This window comes from Oryx dammah, unplaced genomic scaffold (assembly GCF_014754425.2).
Source record: "Oryx dammah isolate SB20612 unplaced genomic scaffold, SCBI_Odam_1.1 HiC_scaffold_18, whole genome shotgun sequence".
NCBI lineage: Eukaryota > Metazoa > Chordata > Mammalia > Artiodactyla > Bovidae > Oryx > Oryx dammah.
Window position 1 is genome coordinate 6,442,825 of NW_024070202.1, and position 11,365 is coordinate 6,454,189.

Below are 11,365 nucleotides of genomic sequence, written 5' to 3' on the forward strand. Positions count from 1 at the left end.
AAAGCATCACTACAAACAAAGCTAGTGGAGGTGATGGAATTCCAGTTGAGCTGTTTCAAATCCTGAAAGATGATGCTGTGAAAGTGGTGCACTCAATATGCCAGCAAATTTGGAAAACTCAGCAGTGGCCACAGGACTGGAAAAGGTCAGTTTTCATTCCAATCCCAAAGAAAGGCAGTGCCAAAGATTATTAAAACTAATGCACAATTGCACTCATCTCACATGTTAGTAAAGTAATGCTCAAAATTCTCCAAGCCAGGCTTCAGGAATATGTGAACCGTGAAATTCCAGATGTTCAAGCTGGTTTTAGAAAAGGCAGAGGAATCAGAGATAAAATTGCCAACATCCACTGGATCATTGAAAAAGCAAGAGAGTTCCAGAAAAACATCTACTTCTGCTTTATTGACTATGCCAAAGCCTTTGACTGTGTGGATCACAATAAACTGGAAAATTCTGAGAGAGATGGGAATACCAGACCACCTGACCTGCCTCTTGAGAAATCTGTATGCAGGTCAGGAAGCAACAGTTAGAACTGGACACGGAACAACAGACTAGTTCCAAATAGGAAAAGGAGTACATCAAGGCTGTATATTGTCACCCTGCTTATTTAACTTCTATGCAGAGCACATCATGAGAAATGCTGGGCTGGAAGAAGCACAAGCTGGAATCAAGATTGCTGGGAGAAATATCAATAACCTCAGATATGCAGATGACACCACCCTTATTGCAGAAAGTGAAGAGGAACTCAAAAGCCTCTTGATGAAAGTGAAAGAGGAGAGTGAAAAAGTTGGCTTAAAGCTCAACATTCAGAAAACGAAGATCATGGCGTCTGGTCCCATCAGTTCATGGGAAATAGATGGGGAAACAGTGGAAACAGTGTCAGACTTTATTTTCTGGGCTCCAAAATCACTGCAGATGGTGATTGCAGCCATGAAATTAAAAGACACTTAACTCCTTGGAAGGAAAGTTATGACCAACCTAGACAGCATATTAAAAAGCAGAGATATTACTTTGCCAACAAAGGTCTGTCTAGTCAAGGCTATGGTTTTTCCAGTAGTCATGTATGGATGTGAGAGTTGGACTGTGAGAAAGCTGAGCAACAAAGAATTGATGCTTTTGAACTGTGGTGTTGGAGAAGACTCTTGAGAGTCCCTTGGACTGTAAGGAGATCCAGCCAGTCCATCCTAAAGGAGATTAGTCCAGAGTGTTCATTGGAGGGAGTGATGCTGAAGCTGAAACTCCAATACTTTGGCCACCTCATGCGAAGTGTTGACTCATTGGAAACGACTCTGATGCTGGGAGGGATTGAGGGCAGGAGGAGAAGGGGATGACAGAGGATAAGATGGCTGGATGGCATCTCCGACTCGATGGACGTGGGTTGGGTGAACTCCAGGAGTTGGTGATGGACAGGGACGCCTGGTGTGCTGCGATTCATGAGGTCGCAGAGTCAGACATGACTGAGTGACTGAACTGAACTGAACTGAAAGATCGCTTTGTGAATGGGGCCTTTTAGGGACAGAAGATAAGAAGTTCAACTAATGACAGTTCTCTGGGAAGGAGGCAGTGAGGACATCTGTCCCTATCTCCCTTTCTGGTGGCTGCCTGGCTGCTGGTTCTCCTGGAAACAGGGCAACTTAATGTGCTACAAAAATCACTGTTTTTGCCTGGTGTATTACTTTGCTAGGGCTACTGTAAAAAACTACCAGATTGGGTGAGTTAAACAACAGAGATGTTTTGTCTTACAGCTCTGAAGGATTAAAGTCCAGTCACTCAGGCTTGGATGATTCTTCTGAGGGCAGCAGGGAAAATACCTGTTCTCTCGCTTTGGAGATGGACATCTCCCTGTGTCTCTTCACATACTTTTCTTCTTTGTTTGTCTATGTATCCAAATTTCCATCTTTTGTAAGGATGCTAGTCCTACTGGATTTTGTCCTACCCTGATGACTTCATTTTAACTTGATTACTTCTATAAAAACCCTATCTCCAGTAAGTTCACTTTCTTTGGAACTAGGGATTAGAATTTAAACATATGACTTTAGGGAGAAGCATAATTCAGCCCATTACACTGAGATTCAGTTTTTTTTTTTTTTGAATACATTTTTCCTGGGTTGCCGCAAGTCTTTGATTAATTTCTAGAGTTCTAAAAATGTTGATTCTAACAGTATGTACCACATTGTTATTTTTTTTTTACGTTTATGAAGGCGGTGATTTTGGGGTTCCTTACTGTGCCATTTTCACTGATGTCACAAATTTTATTGCAGCTTTTGTTTTAGAGCTATGGTTTTTAAACCTGAGTTATAAAACAGTCATATGTAACTACCTTCCCTTTTTATTCCTTTCTTTTATAGGATATGCTTAAATGCATCCTTAAAATGAATTAATATTTCAGTTAAGAAAAACAATTGAGTCTCGGTATGGTGGGCTAAATTACGCTTCTCTGTAAAGTCATATGTTTAAGCTTTAATCCCCAGTTAACTAGGAAACGAACTTATTTGGAGACAAAATTTTTATAGAAGTAATCAAGTTAAATTGAAATCATCAGGGTAAGCCCAAATCCCACACATATAGTGTCCTTACAAAAGGGCCAGTAGCTTGTGCTGAGGAGTGACACTTTAATACTAGAAGCATTTATTAAAAGTAGAAAAAAGAAGAGACATTTAAATTGAGGTAAGTAGAAAATAAGAGGAAAAATTGAGACCAGAGAGAAGTGGAATGGAACTAAAAACTGCCTTGTATCATGAGAGAATAACTCATGTATAAAAATATTATGAATAAATTAAGATATGGTGAATTTAAATATCATAACAATATTCTGAATAATTTTATATAATAATCTTGTAATGAATAACTATTGAAATGTAAGCTTCTAAAACAGACTTGATTAAAGTACTTAGTAAACTAATTAAATTTTCCTGATTGGTAATAAAAGTTTGTTTTGTTGTTTCCTTCCTTGCCAAAAGTAAGTACCAGACTATACAGTTTCCAGGAACAAAAACACTTTATGTATTCTTTCAGGGAACATTAATAGGAAAAAATCTGCCTAATTCCTTTTATGTGTCTATTATAATCTTAGATGTCTAACTTAATGCTAAATAATAACTACTGCTAAATACTAAATCACAAACTTTGTACAAATTGGAAAAAGACAAAGGATAATGTAAGAAAATTATGTACATTACAGTTATGAATGTAGGTGTAAGTGTCCCAGGAAAACATACTACCAAGAATAGAGGGGAGCTTTCTTAACCTAAGTAAGGGTAGCTGTCTAAAAGCGGCATTCAGTACACACGATGCTGTATGGTAAAAGTTTAAAGAGAGTCTCTGAAAGTCAAGGAGAATTTTAATTCTCATAAACAATTTTTATCTTGCTGGATCACAGAAATCTTAGTATATGGTTGATCAGTGAAGTATTGCTATGCAATTACTGAGGAGTTGCTAGAAGCTTTTCTAAAATCTTCCTTATGAGTAATTCAAAATAACTGAATCTTTACTGTGTTCCTTTTATATCTCCTAGACAATACTATTTTTGCTTGTTTAATGATCAGTATTATTTAAATTTTAAAGCAAATTGAGAAAATTCTTGGTAATTAAAATCAAACAAAGCATGTATTGGTCAATTTTTTAATCACATTACAATTCTAAAATTCAGTATGTTGTGTTACATCACTGTGGATAATGTATCATTCCTATAATCTAAACAAATATGTCACTTTCTTTCAGATTTGGTATCTTGGCAAAAATAAGTCATGATATAGAATTATCTTAATACTTTGTAATTAAAATAGTTCTCTGAGAGTACAGTAAGTATACATGAACTCTGAATAAAAAGGCCAATAATTTATGCTAAGATTAAGATACACCCATACACACAAATAAAATAAGTGTATATTTTTGAAAGCTAGTTACTGGAATGCAGTTAAATTTAATTCTTACCAAGCAATAACAATAATCCAAAGAAAACTTCTGAACACAAGTCGTCCAGACTACAAAAATGTAAGCCATTATAGAACATGAATGAACATAAGATATTATTAGGACATTTTAATATTGTATTTTCAGTGAAAGTATATGTTATGCTCCATCAAAAGAGTCCACATGTGTTATGTGTAACCCAGCGGCTGCGGAATTCCGAACTGATAGACCCATCATTCCAGTGGCATGGGCCTAAAGGAAAAATCATTTCAGGTAAGACTCTGTTTCAGTTGTCATAATTAAAAATGATATGTATGAAATGTACTCAGAACAAAAACAATATTTTTTATCTCATATACAATTATCTAGCAGCTCACTTCTTTTTCTTGTGATTTGTTCTTGGAGTTAGAATCTAAAAATGTAGATAGTGTGACCATTTTTCATAGATCTTAATTTGAGATAAAGACATAATGAATGATTAGACTGGGAATTCTCTAAGTATTCATGTTTCAAAAAATGTTCCTTTTATTATAAACTTCATAAAATCATTTTGGTTACCTGTTATACTTTTGTTAACAAAGTATGTATGAAGAAACAAATATGATTCTTGCTTTTGTTAAAAATACAAATGAGTACTTTGAGCTCTAGATTTAAAACTCTGGTCTTACTTGCTTTATATAGCCCCAAATAGGGACAACTTGAGACTTTATTAGTAGTTATGCTTTTATATTTCTTATCTTATATTTCATTCTGACCAAAATCCTGACCAAACAATATGGGTTATGTTTGAATTTAACTTAAATTAACTTGATTCTATAGCTCAAGGTTTAAAGAGCTACTCCACTTTCTAGGTTAGGTGGTGTGTCTTCAGAGTGAATTATTCAGCTCTTAGCTAGTGACTACTTGGTGGATGCCACTGTGCTAATGAGCTTTGTGGGAGACGCAAAGAGCAGACTTAATCTTTGCCTGACTGTAGTACTAGAAGATAGGAAGGAATCTGCATAGGTAGCAGAAATTCTGAGAAGTTGAGCAGTTGATACAAATCAGTGAAATGGGCCAAGTGTAAAGGCATCCAATACTGAAAATATAATCAGATTTTATTTTTATTGCTCTGTGAAAGCACTTAATATAATGAAAAGATATATATTATGTATATTTTACATTTGATATTGAAACTCTGAGAGTTCAAAAAAGAGGCATTTAACTTACTGATTTGTAGTTTGTTACCCCTTTGACTTGGAAATGAGATGTGAAAGTTGTTCTTCTCTAAGAAGCCAGGAGAGGTTTTGCAGTTTGTATTGCAATGTGTAGAATGTACGTGAATTTGTAATCCTTTAACTGGAAGTGATATTTTATTTTAGTCACTTTCATAATGGAAAAAGATGTCAAAAATGTAGCTGTTTCCAGGTAAGGATAAAATCATACTGATGCAATGGTTTTATATTTATAAAAACTATTCCCAGAAAATTCTAGAATTCTGACAGCATGATTACAGTTTGTTTTTCAGTGCAGTGTCATATCATAGTTTGCTGTCTGCTGGCTTTAAAGCTCAGCCCTGTCACTCATTGTTGAAAGACTTAGAAAATGTCTCCTTTTCTTAAAGCCTGAAAAATAGAGCTTTTTGGACTGTAGTTTAAACTACACTGTACTTGTTATATTTTTATGGTTATTCCAAAGATAGTTCTCCTCCAGTTGACCCAAAGAAACTTGTAATGTAATTATGTACTTGAGCATTCCTTTGGAGAGAAATACCCAGACTGCTTAGATGGTTTGAAGTGTAGGGACCAAGTCTTAGATCTGGTCAGTTCTCTTTCTCTTTCCCTCCCCTGTCCACTCCCAGACTTTCCTCTGGTCTCTGTCTCTCTTCCAAAATTTTTGGTTTAGAAAAGTAATACATTTATTACAAGGAGACCTGTATCTCTTACTTAATACTGTTCTGATGAATTAACTCTTTTTTGGTGTGTGGACTTTCTCACTTTTCTAAATATTCACACAAACTTATGGAAGCGCATATACACATGTTTGTTGAGCTCTACCCTGTAATTGCATCCTTATTATGTTTTTTAAAAATGAGATTGTAGGTTATATCTTACTCTAATATTTTTGTTATGAAGCATCTGATATATACAAATCTGGATAAGATATATATATGTATATATATGTGTGTGTGTATATATATATAAATTATGAAGCATAATAAAACCAACATCTTACAATAGAAGCCAAGGTATACCATTCTCAAGACTGTTGAACGTTCTGATGTTTAAAAATCCCATTCTTCTAAATCCCATTCTTCTGTCCCCAACCCCTGTCAGGTAAATGCTATCCTAAACTTTTACAATATTATTCCTTAACTTTTTTTAATGCATTTACTACATGTATGAACACACACACAAATACATACATATATCTATCGCATATAGATTCATACATGTAGTGAATGTGTGTATACACACATATATGGATATATTCTGCAAATGTATTTTTATGTTAGTGTTTTTATTTTCAGTTTTATAAAAATAATCAACAGGTATACTTTCATCATGTAGCAGATACTGTTCTAAGCAATTTACATGTACTAGTCATTTAAATTTCACAATAGCTCTTTGCAGTAAGTACAGCCATTTTTGCCCTTTTATATGTGGAAACTGAAGGCATTGAGAGAGCAAGGTACTTTTCTTGAAGGCATGTGCCTTTGAAGCTGGCTTTAGAGCGCACAATTGCCCTCATCTCACATGCTAGTAAAGTAATGCTCAAAATTCTCCAAGCCAGGCTTCGGCAATACGTGAACGGTGAACTTCCTGATGTTCAAGCTGGTTTTAGAAAAGGCAGAGGAATCAGAGATCAAATTGCCAACATCTGCTGGATAATGGAAAAAGCAAGAGAGTTCCAGAAAAATATCTATTTCTGCTTTATTAACTATGCCAAAGCCTTTGAGTGTGTGAATCACAATAAAATGTGGAAAATTCTGAGAGAGATGGGAATACCAGACCACCTGACCTGCTTCTTCAGAAATCTGTATGCAGGTCAGGAAGCAACAGTTAGAACTGGACAAGGAACAACAGACTGGTTCCAAATAGGAAAAGGAGTACATCAAGGCTGTATATTGTCACCCTGCTTATTTAACTTCTATACAGAGTACATCATGAGAAACGGTGGACTGGAAGAAACACAAGCTGGAATCAAGATTGCCAGGAGAAATATCAATAACCTCAGATATACAGATGATACCACCCTTATGGCAGAGAGTGAAGAGGAACTCAAAAGCCTCTTGATGAAAGTGAAAGAGGAGAGTGAAAAAGTTGGCTTAAAGCTCAATATTCAGAAAACGAAGATCATGGCATCTGGTCCCATCACTTCATGGGAAATAGATGGGGAAACAGTGTCAGACTTAATTTTTTGGGCTCCAAAATCACTGCAGATGGTGATTGCAGCCATGAAATTAAAAGACGCTTACTCCTTGGAAGAAAAGTTATGACCAACCTAGATAGCATATTCAAAAGCAGAGACATGACTTTGTCAAGAAAAGTCTGTCTAGTCAAGGCTATGGTTTTTCCAGTGGTCATGTTTGGATGTGAGAGTTGAACTGTGAAGAAAGCTGAGTGCCGAAGAATTGATGCTTTTGAGCATCAATCAATCCAACACTGTAGTGTTGGAGAAGACTCCTGAGAGTCCCTTGGACTACAAGGAGATCCAACCAATCCATTCTGAATGCGATCAGCCCTGGGATTTCTTTGGAAGGAATGATGCTAAAGCCGAAACTCCAGTACTTTGGCCACCTCATGCGAAGAGTTGACTCATTGGAAAAGACTCTGATGCTGGGAGGAATTAGGGGCAGGAGGAGAAGGGGATGACAGAGGATGAGATGGCTGGATGGCATCACTGACTCGATGGACGTGAGTCTAAATGAACTCCAGGAGTTGGTGATGGACAGGGAGGCCTGGCGTGCTGCAATTCATGGGGTTGCAAAGAGTCGGACACGAGTGAGCGACTGAACTGAACTGAATTTAGAGTGCACAGATGGTAATCTAAGGAAGATAGGACTAGGATTTTCCCCTCTCACCATTTTGTGACTTTTTGTAGTTTGTATCTTTCAAGGAATTTTGTCCATCTTAGATTTTTTTCAACTTATTGAACTAATGTGTGTCTGTGACATTTTCTTGTTATGTTTTTATATATTCAGGATCTCTATGATATGCTCTTATTCACTCCAGACATTGAATGTGTCTCTTCTCCTTCATTTTGGTCTTTCTGGCTGCAGGCTTAACAGTTTTATCAATCACTTCAAGGGACCAGCTTTTGACTTAATTTTTCTTTGGTACTTTTCTGTTTTCAGTTTCATTGATTTCTGATTATATTTTAAATTGGCTTATCTTTTTCTTTTGATGGTTGTAGAATTCTGGACTGGCAGTTTTTTTCCAGCATTCCAAAGATGGCATTCTGTATTCCTTTTGCTTATGGTTTCTTATGAGAAGGCTGCTGTAGACTTGTTCTTGTCTCTCTGTAGGCACTCTGCCATTTTTTTTCTCATTAATTTCAAGGTTTTCTCTTTTCCTTTCACTTCAGTGATTTAAACACTAAATGCATTTTTGTTGTACTTGTTGTTATTTGTATTATTCTGCTTTGTTTTCTGTAAGTTTCTTGAATCTGTTTCTTGGTTTGTCATTAATTTTTAAATTCTCAGTCATTTTATTTTCCAGTGTTTCTTCTGCTCACTCCTGTTTCTCTGCTCTTTCTGAAGTTTCTATCACCCTTATGAACACTGTTTGAAATTGTTCTGTAACTCTTGGATTCATTCTTCTTGGAGATATTTTTCTCTTTGTGATTCTGGCTAGGTAAATTTCTTTTGACCTAACTTCAAGTCATTGATTCTTTTCTTAGTCATGTCAAGCCTCTTTATGAGCCCATTGGAGGAAAACTTCATCTGTATTACTTTTTTTTTTTTAGTAGTTTTTGTTTATTTTGGTTTTAGTTCCAACATTTCCATTCGATTATTTCATAGTTTCAATCTCTATTTAAATCTCCTATCTGATCTTGCATGCTTTCTATAAAAATTTCCATTAAATTATTTAGTGTATCTTTCATAGTTATTTTAAGTAAACTGTCTGATACTTCTGACATCTGGGTCATAGCTTGCTGTTTTGGAAATGTGTCATTTCTTACCTATCTGTATGCTTCCTAATTTTTGTTAAAGTTTGACATTTTGAATAAGATAGTAAACATTGAGATAAGTATTGTTATATTTGAGATGAACACTTTTAAAAATATTATTAAACCTTACTATTAGGAGTTTTTATTAGTCAAGAATTGTCTGACTGTGATATTGGTTATTGCCAGGGTTACTAAAAATTTTTTTATCTCTAGTATCTCATCTTTGGCTTTGATTTCTCTTTTTTTTTTTTTTTTATTTCCTCAGAGAGAATCTCTTTCTTATTACTCTCTTAGCTTGATTTCACTGTGTTGCCAGGCTCTTATTAGTGATGGGCAGTTGGGAGACAGGAGATCTCTAGTGTTCGGATTAAGCCTTAGACAGGTGTGGTATCCCTGATGTTGTGGGTATGGCCTTCAGAAGTGCTTCATTCTATCCTCCATCCAGCTTCAGTGCTGGCCTGTACTTCTTGCTGACTCTGCCTCAAGGATGATTTTTTTTTTCCTTCCTCTTTCCTTCCCTAGTGGCAACATGTTTCCCGAGTGCTCTTGATAATGATTTTTGTTTCTTCTCCCATTGTAGGTTAAACGTTGCTCCTTACCTAGAGGCAGGGGAAATGGATGTAGGTAGAGTTTTGCCAGGGCTAATGGATCCGCTCCAGCCAGCACCCTATGAGACTCTTGCTCTGGGTTCCCTTGATCTTCCTTTTGAACACCCAGAGATATTCATGAAGGTCAAAGCCTGTAAGAGGGTGCAACTTCCTCTTCCCACCCCCATCTCTGATCCTCAGAGGTTTTTCACATGCACACACTGGTTCAGTCAGTTCAGTTCAGTCACTCAGTCATGTCCAACTCTTTGCAACCCCATGAATTACAGCATGCCAGGCCTCCCTGTCCATCACCAACTCCCGGAGTTCACCCAAACTCGTCATCGAGTCGGTGATGCCATCCAGCCATCTCATCCTCTGTCATCTCCTTCTCCTCCTGCTCCCAATCCCTCCCAGAATCAGAGTCTTTTCCAATGAGTCAACTCTTCGCAGGAGGTGGCCAAAGTATTGGAGTTTCAGCTTTAGCATCAGTCCTTCCAATGAACACCCAGACCTGATCTCCTTTAGAATGGACTGGTTGGATCTTCTTGCAGTCCAAGGGACTCTCAAGAGTCTTCTCCCGCACCACAGTTCAAAAGCATCAATTCTTTGGCGCTCAGCTTTCTTCACAGTCCAACTCTCACATCCAAACATGACCACTGGAAAAACCATAGCCTTGACTAGACGGACCTTTGTTGGCAAAATAATGTCTCTGTTTTTGAATATGCTATCTAGGTTGGTCATAACTTTCCTTCCAAGGAGTAAGTGTCTTTTAATTTCAAGGCTGCAGTCACCATGTGCAGTGATGTTGGAGCCCCCCCCCCAAAAATAAAGTCTGACACTGTTTCCACTGTTTCATCTATTTCCCATGAAGTGATGGGACCAGATGCCATGATCTTCGTTTTTTGAATGTTGAGCTTTAAGCCAACTTTTTCACTCTCCTTTTTCACTTTCATCAAGAGGCTTTTGAGTTCCTCTTTACTCTCTGCCATAAGGGTGGTGTCATCTGCATATCTGAGGTTATTGATATTTCTCCCAGAAAACTTGATTCCAGCTTGTGCTTCTTCCAGCCCAGCGTTTCTCATGATGTACTCTGCATAGAAGTTAAATAAGCAGGGTGACAATATACAGCCTTGACGTACTCCTTTTCCTATTTGGAACCAGTCTGTTGTTCCATGTCCAGTTCTAACTGTTGCTTCCTGACCTGCATATAGGTTTCTCAAGAGGCAGGTCAGGTGGTCTGGTATTCCCATCTCTTTCAGAATTTTCCACAGTTTATTGTGATCTACACAGTCAAAGGATTTGGTATAGTCAATAAAGCAGAAATAGAGGTTTTTCTGGAACTCTCTTGTTTTTTTCATGATCCAGTGGATGTTGGCAATTTGATCTCTGATTCCTCTGCCTTTTCTAAAACCAGCTTGACCATCTGGAAGTTCACGGTTCACGTATTGCTGAAGCCTGGCTTGGAGAATTTTGAGCATTACTTTCCTAGCGTGAGAGATGAGTGCAATTGTGCAGTAGTTTGAGCATTCTTTGGCATTTCCTTTCTTTGGGATTGGAATGAAAACTGACCTTTTCCAGTCCTGTGGCCACTGCTGAGTTTTCCAAATTTGCTGGCATATTGAGTTGCACCACCTTCACAGCATCGTCTTTCAGGATTTGAAATAGTTTAACTGGAATTCCATCACCTCCACTAGCTTTGTTTGTAGTGATGCTTT

At 37.1% G+C, this 11,365-nt stretch overlaps 1 protein-coding gene across 1 annotated transcript in view; it reads left to right on the forward strand.

Moving 5' to 3' along the window:
- The window catches only part of LOC120877833 (zona pellucida binding protein), a 131,035-nt gene that overhangs the window by 10,699 nt on the left and 108,971 nt on the right, over positions 1 to 11,365 (forward strand). Inside the window, exon 3 of the mRNA XM_040260236.1 lies at positions 4,060 to 4,185. Coding sequence (XP_040116170.1) covers positions 4,060 to 4,185 — 126 coding nt within the window. The remainder of the gene's footprint in view (positions 1 to 4,059; positions 4,186 to 11,365) is intronic.